A 16,908-nucleotide genomic window follows, 5' to 3' on the forward strand; every position below is an offset into this window, starting at 1 on the left:
GTTTATATATATATATATATATATATATATATATATATATTCAATGAATAGTATACACACACACACACGTGTATATAAGTGTATGTCTCTGTGTGTGCGCACGTTAAATAAATTTTATAAAAACAATTTATTATAATTTTTTTTAAAACAATCATCGTTCTGTAGATGAAACCGATATTAATATCATATAATATTTCTGGAAATTATATGCATGTTAAAGGGTAATTCATATATTGAACAAAGAAATGTATTAATAAAAATTACACATACTGTAATGATTCCATTGCATTTGAATTGTATTTCCTTGATTTGTAAAACAATCTAAGCATACAAACACATTATTATATTATATTATATTATAATTAGTTTTATGTATATTTGTTTTTTTCCTACATATTATATATTAAATAATTTAGCTTTCATTTTCATCACAGAATACTGGGATTAATATGACATAATAATATAATTACTTGTTGTATGTTTTTTTTCACATATTAACACAACTGATAATTCCAAAATAAGGAAATTCCTCTGTTGTGTTGATTTTTTGGAATTTAAATTAAATTCATCATCCTGTCATTCCAATTCAACATCCCGTAGCAATTCATTTCAAATTTACATTTATGAACTCAAAGGATGCCAATTCTTAAATTCAGAATTTTCACAACCATTGGCTTTTTATTTTTCACTCATGTATATATTCAGATGATAATAAAAGGCCTAAAACTCACTTAAGCCTGTGATTCGAGACGTGGCCTCCTACAGCTCGCCATTATGCATGAAGGGAAATTACAAGACATGTGATAATCACTTATTTTCCCCCGTACACAACAAACTTGAAGTATTTCAAAACACGATCGTGCACATGCACTCAAGGTGGCCTTTTTTCCCTGCGAACGCACTGCGGCACGATCGCACATCGGGTCTTCTCATCAGCCCCTGATGGCTGTTCATTCACCCATTATTTCTCCCAATGAAAGAACGAGCTTCCTGTACTGAATTGATTCACGGGCTTTCATCTCAGCGTGTTTAAGCAAAGTGACATTCTCGCACATGTATGACTGCAGCATGGCGGTAGACTGTGATATTAATGTGGGCTATGAGAGCAGACATGAAAGAGCAGGAGCAGCAGGAGCGCAGAGCCGGCTCAGATGAATGCGGGAGGGGTAGCGGCTCTGAGCACACTGGGCTGTCTGGGCTCATGAACAGGGCAGAAGGGAGAAGAGGCAGGTGGGAGGAAAGAGCATGCAAAAAGAGATGAGATGAAAATAAACAGGACTAACAACAAACACAGACTGGGCAAAGCCCACTGATGCAACGAAACAACAAACAACACGATGCAACTTCACAAACAGCAATGTATAAAGGTTTAGGGTCGGGTACTGAGGGGGGGCAAGATGAGCTTGGTGGTCCGCTTGGCTGCGTGGACGTCCAGCCTAAAGGAGGCCACTCAATGTCAAAAGAAACACAGGCATGTTTGAAATGGAATTTTGCATACTGCATGCTGTGCTATATAGTATGTGAAATAATACACATTATACAACGAGATATATCATCAACATAAAACGCACTTCAAAACCTCCTTCTGTTATGTGACTGAAAAAGGATATGCAACTAGAAAGAAAAAATGTAGGGAAAAATTATATATTTGGATATATTTTATATTTGTGATATCAGTCAAAAAGCAAATATTACTATTTGGATTACATGGATAGAACAATAGAATGATAGAATGATCAAACAATATAGACAGACAGACAGACAGAGAGATAGACAGAGAGATATAGCCAACATTCTGCAGAACATCTACATGTATCATTTAATGAGAGCATTGGAGGGTAAAAACGCCGCATGCCGTAATCACAGTGGATTCGGCTCTGAAAAAGGCTGCACGGTTTGTGGCATTTTTCGCATTTGATGCCTTTCTTTGTTCTCCAAAAATCAACAGAGGAAACTTCTCTGAGGAGCTCATATGGGGTGACCAAAGGCAACATCTGGTACAGTGTTTTCACATCTGATTAGTACAACTGCATCTGGTGGGAATTCACAGTGGTTTACTCTATGTGGGTACTGTGAAGCTTACTGTGTGACACCATGCTGTTACAATGAATGATGCCTGATAATGAGCCACCGCTGTGCATTTCTTTTTGAAAAAAAAAAAAAAATTTCTCTAATAGACTCGGCCTTGTCTAAAGCCAAGACTTTTTTTCTGTCCTTTGCGTTTTTCCTTGTCAGACTACAATATGAGCCCGTTAGATCTTGGGAAGAAGCGAAAGCAGACTGTGCGACATCAGCCATCTTTTATGTCAGTCTTAGGGCTTTGGTCGCAATTGACAGGGTTGACTGGGCGTTTTACATGATCAACTCTGTCACATTCTGACACTTCTCAAGCAAGCCATTGTGCTAATGTTGAAGTCTGTCATGGCTTGATGAAAGAGTGAATTTGTGGGCTGTTTATTCAAAGCAAACTCAAGGTATTTACAATCATAACGGAAAGGGAACGATATAATACAGTATATTGCATATATAGACAAGCTAGCATCAATGTTCGTTACACAGTCAGAACTTCATTTCCCTGCAAGATTCATTACAGTTAATCACAATGCAATTAGTTCATTAGGGCTTTTCTGAGCAAATGACTCTTTGAAACCAACTCTTTTGAATCAGAACATACGGCGCAAGTGTAGTCGAATAAATGATTTAATGAATCTTTCAAGACGACCCATGAATTCAGAGGTTACTGTCTGAATTATTCTGAGGGATCCTTTAATGAACGAACTCCCTGAATCCATCAGAATGCTTACTAAATGAACATCAAGTTATCGTTACTCTCAGTAATGGAATATTTTAATAAAATACATTACAAATAATTCACAAGAAATGCAATTTAAAAGTTACCTTAGTTTACTGAGCAGTTCCTGTTAACAGAAATTGAACTACATAGTTTTGGCTCTGTTATTAATTTGTAAAAAAAAAAAAAAAATTCACTATATATCTAATTTAAAATATTAGCTGAGAGATTTGTTTCATATGTAAGCAAAATAGACAAATAATAATTAATTATAATTGATTATAACTGAAATATGCAAAGATCTGAATCAGAATCTAATCAAATTGATTCGTAAACGGAATTGAGAGCTTGTGAATTAAATCAAAACAGCACAACCAGTATAGACACATTCATTAACAAATGATTTAACGAATCATTCAAAAAGACCCGTGGATCAACCGTTTGAATCAGTCTGATGGATCCTTCACTGAATTAATTCAATTAATCAATTAGAGCCCTTACTGAATAAACATCAAGTTATAATTACTGTACTTTCAGTGATGGAGTATTTTGATAAAATACATAATTATTTAATGTATAATATCAGAAATGTGATTTATAGTTTACTTAATTTGGTTCAATGAGCAGTTTAAACAGCAATTGAATGCATGGTTTGGGAACTGTTGTTAATTGTTTTTAACTAACATTAGTTAATTATTTCAGTTAAGGTTCTTTGAATAATAAAAAAAAAAATGACTGAGAATTTATTTTCCATGTAAGCAAAATGGACTATAATTAAAAATGGTAATAATTGTAATGCATTATTTTCATTATAACTGATTTATGCACAAAAGAATCAGAATCAAGTCAAAATTAATCATAAATAATCAGATTAACAGAATCGAGATCTTGTGAATCTGAAAATCTGTATCTATAGTAGGGTTGTGACAGTGAGGAAATTTTCCCACCGGTTAATCGACGTGTGACAACACTGATAATCAGTGTTGGGGAGTAACTAGTTACATGTAACGGCGTTACGTAATTTAATTACAAAATAAATGTAACTGTAATCAGTTACAGTTACTTAGACAAAATGTGTAATTAAATTACAGTTACTTATGAAAATGTTAACGATTACAAAGGGGATTACATTTTAATATTTACACACATCCACATTTCCGCGATGCGGAAAACACAGACTGGTTCGTAGAATCCAGTCATAAAAACGGAATTCCTATAGCCTAACGCGGACGGAATATGCTACATTTTGGAAGAATAAATCAAAAGTAGGTCAGTACACTTGAATCAAAACGCGATATGGACTAGTGTGTGAATATTAAGCTGCAAAAAGACAATATATGAATCCTGTACGTTCTGCGTCTCTGTGGAAATCAGGCGCGGACTGACCTGAACCGGGACAATACCCGGTGGCCTGGCAGCCGATTTGGCCTGCTATTTTAATATTATTATTGTATAATTGCCTGCCGAATGTACTAAAGCGATTATTTCCATTCCAATTCACCATTTGATAATTAAATCTTTTTCAGCCTCTGCCGTACATGTTCACAGTACATGAACACAAACAATCTCTAGAACTGCTCTGAGTCACTTCACGAGCATTTTACTTATTCTGAGAAAACTATCATATCATATCATATACAAAGAGACACCAATGTTTCAAAAAGACACTAATGTTTCAGGAGTTAACCTATTACATTTCCAAAGTAACCTTCCCAACACTGCTGATAATACCGGTATCACCGTGGGGGCAAGGGCGTTTCCTCTTTTCCTCCACTTTTAAATAGCTTTTTACATTGTACTTTCACTTTCAAATAGCGGCAATTCGGCATAAAGCAATTGTTCGTTTTTAGTTTGTTTGAATTTTCCCTCTTTTCCTCGCTTTCCTTCGCTTTTAAATAGCTTAAAAGCGCCGTGCGCATTTTACTTTCACTTTCGAATTAGCGGCAGGTCGGCGTCAATTGCTTAAATGCAACAACAAAATACAATGTCATACTCACTTTAGCCTATATATAAAACATATAACTTTTATTAACAAAACAAATGCAAATACACCATGCACACACTGCCAACACACATTTCAGTTCAAACAACTTGTAAAAGTGCATGTAGCATTATATGACCCCTTTAACAAAACGAATAAAAACACACCATGCTATAGGGCAGGCTATGCCTAATATAAAATAACAAATAACTTACATAAAGTTTAAATAGGTAGCCTATACAAACCTGGAAATAAGTAAACATGTATAATATATAACCAATAAATATATACAAATAAATAAGAAACGTAGAAAGTTTATTAGCAAAACGACTAAGAAAGCTGGGAGGCACGGCATACACCTTGATGTCAAATAAAATAAATAAATGACACAAAGTTTAAATAAGGTAAAAATCAGCAAACACTGTGGAACCAATTAAATAAGAAACGAATGTTTAAAAAAACTTTGAATAAACGGCAGAAGTCAACAGGCTTTTCAAAATCCAAAATACTGCCAAACAGGCGCTTTTGCATCTCGTTTCGAAACGAAATCATCCGCGATCGTCTTGTCTGTCTCACCTCACTCTTATTGTCAGTCATCGTCTTGTCTGTCTCACCCCACTCTTCTTGTGAGTCAGCTCGTCTCACTCTCCTCACTGGATATATGAAATCTGATCTGTGATGTGACTCGTTCGGTACGCTGCATTGAGCAGCCGCGTTCAGTTTTTAATTGAAGTGTTTCTTCTTTTAACGAACTAAATGATTTTTATTACTATAAAAAATCAAAACAACAGTGGGGGTCGGTGCCGCGGTGGGCTAGTGACTTAACCGGTGTTGCGGCTTAACAACGGTATCACCGTCAGCACCGTCTATCGCAGCAAGCCTAATCGATAGCCTGTTTTTCAATTTATTGCAATTAAAGGCATTTAATCATTCATAGGTGAGGGTGTCACAAGCAACATTTTACGAATCCCACAGTTTGTCTCCAAAATCGTACAGCGTGCATTGGGCTTAAGTCAGCTAAGGAGCCAAAAGCTTACGTAGCTATTATAAATGCAGCTGACAACAATGCCAGAAAACAAGAGACTGTGTGCCTCAAGTCAACAAACAGTAAGAAAGGTCTAAAATTAGCCCTCCCTGGCATTGTGTTGTGAAAGAATATCGTAAGGTGGGAAGGAACGCAGTACATTCGTGGTGACAAATTAAACCACAGCCAAAGCTGGAGAGCTTGTTTTAAGACTAATGATACACAAAGTCTTCAGTGTGTTGTTTGGCCGGCAGCAACTCCATCATTCCCACGCAGAGCTGCATAAATGACGCTCAGCAGACAGATCCATGAGCCCAGCACCCTCCGCTTTACCTGCAGGCACAGTGAGCTCAGCCAGGACATATTGGATAGGCCTTGAAAAATTTCTGAGGAGGAACTCATTATATAGGAGAACATTGCTGATGTCTACATATGGAGCAAGGACACATCATCTTTTGTCTGTTCAAAGGGTTTTAATGCAAATCTGGTAACCTTTAAATGTCTGCATCATCCCAACGCAAAAACAAAGCTGCTAAAAGTGTCAACAAGTCCGGCTGCCTGTCTCCACGTTCCACTCTTAATTGGATTGTTTGGGAGATTCATGGAGGAGATTTCTAGGACAGGGAAGTTTGAGGTGGCGATACTGATAACGAGAGATAACGAGAGGAGAAAAACATCTACAAATGCTAATGAGTATATGCATTCACATCTAGCAGGAGTTTTCTGGGAAAAAAGAAAAAAAAAACCTGCTCTAACTTGACACCATCTTATAAAATATAAACCCGCCCTGCGGCGCACCTGATCTAGAGCTCAGCTGTCCTCATTGTTTTATATTTCATCAATACCCAGCAGGGCGTCCATATATCCAGTTGGATGGTACAATTTTTGCCCTTTCACGTAAACCAGCTTGGCACTCACTTGCACCTATCAATATTAATCACTGATCCATGGCAGATCCAATCCCCTGGAAATCAAATAATGCTGACTGACCTCTCATACTCTTAGACTAAACTCGCAGACCCGGTCAGTGGTGTAGCGCAAATCTTGAGAGACCCTCCCACAAGAATGGGATGTCAAGAACAGGTGTGGGTGCAATAGTACCTCTGATGGAGACAGTTCTGTTCTTTTGGGCAGTTTAGTAAAGACAAAATATAACTGCACACTCACTGAAGCGTTTTATTATTACCAATGTTTCAGCAATTTTGGGCAATTTACAATCATTTTATATTATATTTATATGATTAAATATATTTGTAAGGGTACATTACCGTTTAAATACATTAAATACAATAATTGCAATACATTTTATTTGTGCATTATATTCAAAGTCTATGTAATGGAGTACTTTATGCTTATTTTTTACATTATTATAATAATATAATATTATATTAATGTTAATATTATACCAAAATTTTTCTACTGTACTGTACTCTACATTTTCTATATATTTTTGTTAAGAAGTGGTTAGGGTGAGGTTAGGAAAGTAAAAATATCTTTATAATAGTAAGTAGTACACTAGTGTTCAAAGGTGTGGGGTTGGTAAGATTTTTTAAATGATTTATTTGATCAAAAAAACAGTAATATTTGATCAAAACACAGTAATATTTTTCATTTTTGAATTTTCAGCATCATTACTCCAGTCTTCAGTTTCACATGATCCTTCAGAAATCATTCTAATATGCTGAATTGGTACTCAAGAAACATTTATATGATTATCAATGTTGAAAACATTTGTGCTGTTTCATATTGTTGTGGAAACTGTAAACATTTTTTGTCAGGATTAGTTGAAAATAAAGTTCAAAAAGAACGGCACTTACTTAAAAAAAAAAAAAAAAACCTTTTGTAACATTATTAATGTCTACTGTCAGTTTGAATCAATGCAGCCTTTCTTAATATTAATTTCTTTCAAAAATATATTTAATAATTAAAATACAATATGAAAGATTTTGTAAAGATTTTTGAAGTTTCCATAGCTGTGTCTATGTAAATACTGTTTTAGATACTATCAATACGTCTATATTGCATATTCAAACATAAAAAAGTATAAACACATATACTAATGAGAACAGGCTGCTTCATTACTTTCAAGCCTCTACTGTCCTAAACAAAAGTCCAAAAATAACATATGCTGCTTTTATGAAGTGTAAAATCAATGTTGATACCATAATACAATCAACCGCATGTAATACCATAATGCTGTGAGGCTGTCCCATATGCATTCATACAATATATCTACTTGTATGGCACACTTTTTTTGCCGTCACAGAAACCAGCTTGGCACTCACATTCACCCATCAATATTAATCTCTGATCTACAGCAGCTCCAATCCCCTTGAGCCGACCCCTCACGCCCACAGACTAAACGCGCAGGACCCAGGGTCATGTTTCACCAGCCGTAGCCGTCCACGGGCCCTAAACACCAGACTGCATATCAGATAAAACACTGTGACTGTTTCAGATGTCTAGCAGGTCCCCCGAGTTCTCCTGTACTCACCGCGAGTGGATTACCCGCCGTGTCTGCTTGAAAGCAAGTTATGCTCGAACGGTAATCCGAGGTTAAGACGGTTGCACCAATAAACTTCTTACATGCTTACTCTGCATGCAGAGAAGTTAGGCCCGGGAAAGAACACAAGAGAACGGCTTTTCCGAGCAAAAACCAGACATGACTTAGTTCAGCCTGATGATCACAGAAAAGTCCTGAGCATAGATGACTCCTCTGAAAGGCTGACACTATCACGCTCCTACTCGCCGTGCATGACGATTTTACGAAAGAGGAGAAAGTGCAGCATCTGTTAAAGGTGCCACTATCGGTGCTTCCATTTAGCCATTTATTTTGTGTTATAAATGGCAATCATCTCTAAATGTCACCCCCTAAAGCTACTGAGCGTTTCGGCAAGACATTATGGCTTAATTCATTTTTTTGATAGTAGAGTGCACGCTATCCTTTCTCACTCTTTGCTAGCTCATCAAAAATGTATTACATTTCTATATAGCACCAATTACCTGCCATTGATTTATTTGCTGGGAATTCCTTGTCCTGAGCTTTCCTTTGCATGTTAAAAAACATGGATTGGTAGAGTATTTTTAAGAGCTCAAGAAAACCTCATTAGGATCAGAATAAAACAGCTACTGGAAAATTGATAACGACAACTGATAACATTCATGGAAAAAAAAAGACCGTCGATACACTGACAAAAAATTTGGTGTAAAAATAATTTCCACTCAGACATTGCTAGTAAATTTTGCACATAATTACAAAGAAATGGCAAGTAACGCATTGAATTAAACATAATTTTGAAGCAGAAAGACTTAAAAAACAAAAACAAAAAAAAAACCCAGCTGATTTGCAAAAAAATAAAATCAGTCAACAAAAAAAGAGGTATTCAAAATATACAATCTGCAAGGGAGCAGAAAAATATGTTCAAATACTCCATTTAATGTCAATAACGTCTACAAGTCTATAAATAAATGTTTTTCTCACAAAATCTGTCATTTTCAGTTACTGTTTAGATGTATTAAAACACCCACAGATGTAGCAGAAAACATCTGGATCATGTTTGCATTTTCCTCTATTACTGGCCATAATTCTGAACTTGACATCAGGATAAGGCATAAAATAATATCTTCAGAATCATTCATACTGTACCTGTGAAAATCAGCTGGAAATTGAACAAACAGTTGTAAGCAGGCTCAGAGAGTGATAGGAATCATGTCTTTGTAGCAGTTTTTCTGGTGATTAAAGGATAGTTCAAGACGCATTCAACTTACAAACGGTTGTCAAAAGCAAAACAAAATGCATCATATTTTGTGAGAAAGTGTGATGTGCTAGAGCAAAACAGACACGGTTTTTGGAATCAGCACCCCATAATTAGTAAGAAACAAGTATTGGATGTCATTTAACAATTATGATGCAGGGTGGTGTAATCTTTGTTTTAATTACAGCTTTAAAAAATATTTTTTTTACAGTGTGTGTTTCATCAGAGCATTTCAAGGATGTGTTGATGTCTTTCTTATGGAAGGCCGAGAATATTTGTAATCGTAATCTGAGGCGCGAACACGCTGAGATCCTGATAAGATTTTCGCTCTCAAATGAATCTCTACGGTGAAAGATCAGTCGAGTGACAGAAAAGGATTTGACAAGCACAACCTGACATGTGACAATGACAGTGAGGCGCCGCAAGGCCACCGAGTCCACTATCTGTGTCGAGATCTTATTAGGGCGGCCGCCTATCTCCGCACGAGCCCCTGCACTTTACCCTCTTCCCGCTGTCTTTTTTAGCTCATGGACAGTAGCATGCATCAGTGGCATACTCTCGTACACGCACAAACACGTAGATGCACAAGCACAGCAGGAAACAGGAAAAATGTAAAAAGGGTGAGATGGAGTGAGAACCCTGCAGCTCAGATGGGATACTGTACCTTGGAAAGCGTTGATGGTGGTAGTGGTGGGTGAGGGGGTTGTGGTGAGAACATCTAGATGGAGAAAATGAAAACACACATAAGAGGTATTAAATGAAGGAGAGAAGTCACAACAGCCATCATGTTAGTATGATAGAGATATCTGAAAGAAAGTGGAACATCTCTTTACCAAGACCCCCTGGGAATATTTTTGTCATCAAATCACAAACCTGACCACATTTACTGGACAAAAATCTTTACTTAATCTGTATTTCTGTCTTGTTTTCTATCTATGCAAGCAGTAGCCTACATAATACAGATCAATATCTGTCATTTTGATGGAATGATTTATACATTTTCCATCATGCTGTTCTTTTATCATCTTCTGATCTGGTCATCCAATTTAATGAACAATATCCTGTTTCTCTTTCCAGATCCTCACAGGGGCAATTCAAAACTTTATTGTCTCCCATTTTCTTCACTTCTAAGCCTTATTAGCATCCTTTTACTGTGGGAATGTTTCTAAAGAAGGGAAATGCAATAGAGCGCAACAGTGCCTGCCCACTTGTTAAGCCGACTTGGTTCCGGAAATATTTTTTCCATTCATTTTTTTTCCATAGGGATTTATTTATTTATTTATTTGAAATCTTCATCAAAGAGTTCAAAGATGTGAACCAAACCAACCAGCTCTGAGATTAATCAAAACATTACAAACTTTGATTTGAAACAAAAATGTATTTGAAATCTAGACAAAAAGGGAAATGTACAAGAATGTGTACTTAATGGCTTTAATGAGGGAATAAACTACAATCCCATGAAGCACTGATGTATTTTTGAAGTCTCTTATGCTCACTAAAGCTGCATTTATTTGATCAAAAATACAATAAAACAGTAATATTGTGAAATATTATTACAATTAAAATTTTACAAGTTAACGTTTAAATGTAATTTATTCCAGTGATGCAACGCTGAATTTTCTGTATCATTACTCCAGTATTCAGTGTCACATGATCCTTCAGAAATCATTTTAATATGCTGATTTAGCTCTTAAGAAACATTTTATTATTTTTTTGTTTCTTTTTTTTATTCTGAATTTATTTGAAATATAAATTTAAGTCTTTATTGTCACTTTTAAATCTAATGCATCTTTGCTAAATAAAAGTATTAATTTCTTTAAAAAAATCTTAATGACTCAAAACTTTTAACGGCAATGTGTATATCATTAAAAATAAATTATCCTATAGAGAAAATTATAGGATTTTTACTTTTGGAACCCAACTGTTGAGCTTTATACAGTGACTTAGCCTATTGTTTTTTAATCTTTGAAAATGACATCAAATGTTTTAAACTATCCGTTAATGTCTTTAATATTTGGTAAAATATTTGGCGTTTTCCATATACTTCAATACAAGGTGTAAATGCACTAAAGAATGTCCAGATGTAAAGGGGGTCTAAGACAGACAATCGCTCATAAATATCCTTGATTGAAACAAAAAATGGCCTGTCATTTTGCTTTTACATGAAATTGCATGTCTGAATGTGAAGCATTTTCCTACAAAACAGTGTTATTGAAATAGCTGAAGGCAAATTGGCCAGCTATAGATATCTGATAAAATGTAATGCAAGAAACATGTAAAGAAAACGACTTGAATTGAAATGATGGGCTTACTACCTTCAACAATATAATATTATGGCTTAAGTAATATAGAATTAGATGTCCAAGCAATAGTGTAAAGCCTGCATTTGAATGGGCATGACACCGGCCAACACAAGCTGTGTGATTAAATAAAACACACTGTGCCAAAGGCTATGTTCAGACAGGCAGCAAAAATCCGACGTTTTGGCATATCTGACTCAAATCCGTTTAGTTGTTTTGTTTCTAGACTGAACAGCGAAAAAAACCCCCACATGAAATCCGATGTTTACAAAGTGATCCAAACCCCATCCAATCCGATTAAAATCAGACTCTTTTAGAATGAGTCCGATCGACGTTTTCCATAATTCGGGACATAGTGTGTATGTAACGTCACACAAAAGTCTGCAATACAGTCTGCAGCTGTGTCTGAATACACCGTATAATGAATGAGTGAATAAATCAGCAGTATTTGCATGAATGTGCCTTGTGATTTCAGCACCACGGTGAGATGCAGTGATGGACGTGAGCAGAGGCAAAATTTCCGTCCTCGTTTTCCGTCCTCTCTTTCCGCACTGACAGCTGCTCTCAGATGTTGTATGAGAAAGTCTCACGGCATCTTGCTGATGCTTACATCATTACTACAGCAACTGATGCAGATGTACCAGATATTGACTTACAAGGCCAAAACAAACAGATCAGATTTCACCGAGTCCCAAAGTTTGCCTCCAAAAACCGAATGGGATTTACGTGCAGTGTGAAGAAAACCAAAGCACTCGATGAGATTCAAATCTTTCAGGCAGCTTTCCTATCATGCAGCGAGTGTGGAAACGGGAGACAGAGAAAATGACATTATGAGAATCATTTATTAATAAACACAGTCATGTTGGATACAGCCATCGCACAATCAGTGGAATAATGGGGCGCTGGCAAATGCGGCCGAGCTGTTGTGCAGTGGATGTGCAATGTGACTATCATTCCACTTTTTAGCACAGATACTCAGGCGCCTTGCTGGGGAACAGTCACAGCAGGCAAAATTGGCTGCCTGTCTCCATCACTTTATTGTCTGTGCTCCATCAAAAGATCTCAGTAGGAGCCCAAACACTTCCCGACTAATGATAAAACATCAAGGACAGGATAATGTTTCTGAATGTAGATGCTGGGAGATGCATCGCCTGATGAAAATATTTCAGGGATTTCGTGCACTGTGACCGAATGCAGACAGGTTTTGGAAATGTCATAGTCCCGTGGCTGAAATTGTGCATGCAGGGGACACAGCCAACACAAAGGTCTGAATAGGATGTGGCATGCATAATAGTCAAGCAAACAAGAATTTTCCATGGGCAATTTGCAGGCTGGGTGACTCCTGGCTCGATGTTATGAGCGGCGAGATGCGAATGTGTTTGGACGTGCAATATTTCCATTTGTATGTGAAGGACGGAAATATGAAATTCCAATCACGCTGTGAGAAAATGGACGATACGAGTACTTATCGCGAGCGGGATTGTCCTGACAACACTTGCGAGACGTGTCCTCATAAAACCCATTGGCTCTGTTCCACAGTCTCTCAGCAATGCTGAATGTGTTGAATCTCTGGGTAATGGTCCAGATTTGAGCTGAGCCGGCATGAGTCAGGCCGACCTGCCTTTATTTTGTGTTGTTTATGGTGAAAAATCACACCAAGAGACCTGTTTGCAGGTGAGACCACCTCAATGACTGTGATTCTTATGATGACAGTAACGTTTTACTGATTGAATCAACTCTGATTTTAAAACGTATGTACAATTCAGCATGGGAACTGCCAAATTTTTCTACTATATTATATATTTGGTATCCTTTAAGTACTATGAATGAAGGACAATTTGCAGTTATTTGAGGAAATTGAAATTTACCTTCTTAAGACCTTCTTTCTTATATGGGACAGTAAAGAAGATATGCTCACCGGACACTTTATTGCTAGTACTGGGTTGGACCCCCTTTTGCCTTCAGAACTTCATTAATTCTTCATGGCATAGATTCAACAAGGTGCTGAAAGCATTCCTTTCATATTCTGGTTCATATTGACATGATAGAATCACACAGTTACTGCATATTTGTCAGCTGCATATTTTAACAGCTTGTTATCCTGCAGGAAGTAGCCATCACAAGATAAAGGAATGGATATGGTCAGTAACAATTTTGGTGAGCCCGTGCCAATTGTAGCCTCAGTTTTCTGTTCTTAGCTGACAGGAGTGACACTTGGTGTAGTCTTCTGCTCCTCTAGTGTAGCCCATCTGATTCAAGGTTTGATGTTTGTGCTTGATGCTCTTTTGTATACCTCGGTTGTAATGAGTCTGGCATAACCCACAGAACTGCTGCTCACTGGATATTTTCTCTTTTTTGAACCATTCTCTGTAAACCCTAGAAATGGTTGTACATGAAAATCCTAGGATATCAGCAGTTTCTGAAATACTCAGACCAGCCCACCTAGCACCAACAACCATGCCACAGTCAAAGTCAGCTTTCTTCTCCATTCTGATGCTTGTTTTGAACTTCAGCAGATTGTCTAGACCATGTCCACATGCCTAAATGCATGGAGTTGCTGCCATGTGATTGCCTGACTAGATATTTGTGTTAATGGGCAGTTAAACAATTATGAAGTGACCGGTGAGTGTATTTTGAAGATTTGTTTACTGTTTAAACAGAAGAACTGTTTTTCTCGACCAACACTGGACCCCATTGAATTTCATTATCTGGAAAAAAAATGTTTTTGTGCTCCATAGAAGAAAAAGTTTGGAAAGACATGAGAGTGAGAAAAGATACACTGATCACCTGTGTAGGAATAAAGTTAAAACAGAGGTAGAAAATATTACTATTATGAAACATTAAAAAGCTCTCCTTGTGGTCTCCGATCCAATAAAACATTTGAGTGCATGATAAATTATCTATGCTAATGTATGAAAAGCCTTAAACATATGCAATGGCTCCCTTTATGTGGTGTGTCAATCCTATTGTCAATGTCAAATGTATTATGCTGTCACAGCAGAAATTAAAAAGGTTGAAAGGCTGTCAAATACTGTCAAATATACAGTACATAGTACGCTGTCATACTACGTATTAGCAGTCTTGACAGAAACTTTGGCCTCATATCAAACATTACAGAGTATCTGTAGTCATTCAGAGTCTGAGGCAGTCAAAAACAGATAAGATTGTATTGTCTGAGTCTACATTTGCATTTTAACAAGAGCGAATGTTACATGGGTTTGGCAGAGAGAACATCTCCCAAAGGAGCCTGAATATGGAGGTTAATGCTGGACATGGTCTGTAGCGATACTTATTCTCTCTCAACAGGCCTTCGCACAGAACATCAAGTGACTGTAATTGAAACGCACACAATTCCCACTGGGACAGACGTTGGTTAAAAACAGCGGTAAATAACAGCACTGCCAACCTAGATGTAGGTGGAAACACGTAGGGTGCAGGTTTAAAGGTTTAAACGCACACATTAGGGTCTATCAGGGGTGCAAATGCAAAAATAAAATAACATAACAGCCTGAACTTCAAAGAAATCATCTGCTACGAACATGAATATAAATGTAATGTAAGTGAAAAACAGTCATAAATGAGATAAGGAAAATTAATGGAATAAATAAATAATGAATAAGACTAATGATACAATAGCAATACAACTAATAATGCATTGTGATATTATATTACAATATTATTCTAATATTAATATATTAAATTAATATTAAATACCTATTAGTATTATTATGATTGATTTGATATTGATAACCCAGTCAACATGTGAGATCATGCGATGATCACAGTGACATCACACGATCCTCATACTGTGATCCTCACGGAGTGAGTAGTATATGAAATCATTGTGAGTTCAAACGATCCTCATACTGTGATCCTCACAGAGTGAGTAGTATATGAAATCATTGTGAGTTCAAACGATCCTCATACTGTGATCCTCACGGAGTGAGTAGTATATGAAATCATTGTGAGTTCAAACGATCCTCACACTGTGATCCTCACCGTGTGAGTAATATGTGAGCTCATTGTGAGTTTCAAATTTTGAGCAGGTTGAGAGAAGGCAGTTCAAATATTAGTCACCGGGGATAAGATCATCTACATCTTGGTTAAGATTACTAAAAGTTTCACACCTACAGCACACATTACATCCATTGATGCAGAAATGCAGATATACATGTCTAAAGTATATAGAGAGATAAACCTTATAAACTTTTTGATTTTGTGTAACAACTTAAAATGTAATCTGCATATACAATAAACTATAGTATTAATTTAGATCTCTCTACAGAAAGGATTTTGCAGGTTTTAATAAAATGTTATTTAATAACATTAGTAAGCTAAATAAGAATATTTCCAGTATGTGCCTCAGGCTTGCAAAGTATCGTCAACTCCTTTATGAGCATCAACGGTAATCCTCGGCAAACTTTCAACACTTTGACGGTCAGCAAACTTTGGCTGTGCGTCTTACGTCAGTAAACTTTGGTCCACACTCCAACACTGAAGGTGGCGATAATGCACCTTAACGCTGGTGCGACCCACCATAAAACAGAAGAAGAAGAATCAAACATCACTATTCAAGAATCAGCTACGGGAAATAGATATAATAGAGTATAATGTTAAAAATATAGTAACATATGGACATAGTGACCAAGGACGGAGATATTTGTTTAATTTTCTAAGGAGGACTGGACTGGAAGGACGAATTTAATTAAGATATAATAAGTTAAAGTGAGACAGCAGATGGCTGTAATGCAACACTATGGATGCCAACTGCCGTAAAACTCAAACGAAGAAGACAAACATCACTATTGTGATGTACATTTGTGTTAGGGACTGTTGACTGTGGAATTGTTACACTGGAGAAATGGTGAGTGGTTTCTTTAATTGCTATTCACATATGCTAATATGATATTATAATACCAATATGCACTGTGGCCTGGCCCCATGTTAGCAAATTAGTCAGGTACATGTGTTAGCCAGGTACATGTGAACCAGCCATCTTGCCAGCTGAGATTAGTTAAGTTAATTAGTTAAGCCAGGAACACACTACACAACTGTAA

The 16,908-nt window shown here is 36.6% G+C and overlaps 1 protein-coding gene across 1 annotated transcript in view; it reads right to left on the minus strand.

Moving 5' to 3' along the window:
- Positions 1-16,908, minus strand: part of LOC107699904 (cell adhesion molecule 1-like) — a 214,404-nt gene that overhangs the window by 25,972 nt on the left and 171,524 nt on the right. The window contains exon 8 of the mRNA XM_016501352.1: positions 10,216-10,269. Coding sequence (XP_016356838.1) covers positions 10,216-10,269 — 54 coding nt within the window. The remainder of the gene's footprint in view (positions 1-10,215; positions 10,270-16,908) is intronic.

Source organism: Sinocyclocheilus anshuiensis, unplaced genomic scaffold (genome assembly GCF_001515605.1).
Source record: "Sinocyclocheilus anshuiensis isolate Anshui unplaced genomic scaffold, SAMN03320099.WGS_v1.1 scaffold891, whole genome shotgun sequence".
In the NCBI taxonomy this organism is placed as follows: domain Eukaryota; kingdom Metazoa; phylum Chordata; class Actinopteri; order Cypriniformes; family Cyprinidae; genus Sinocyclocheilus; species Sinocyclocheilus anshuiensis.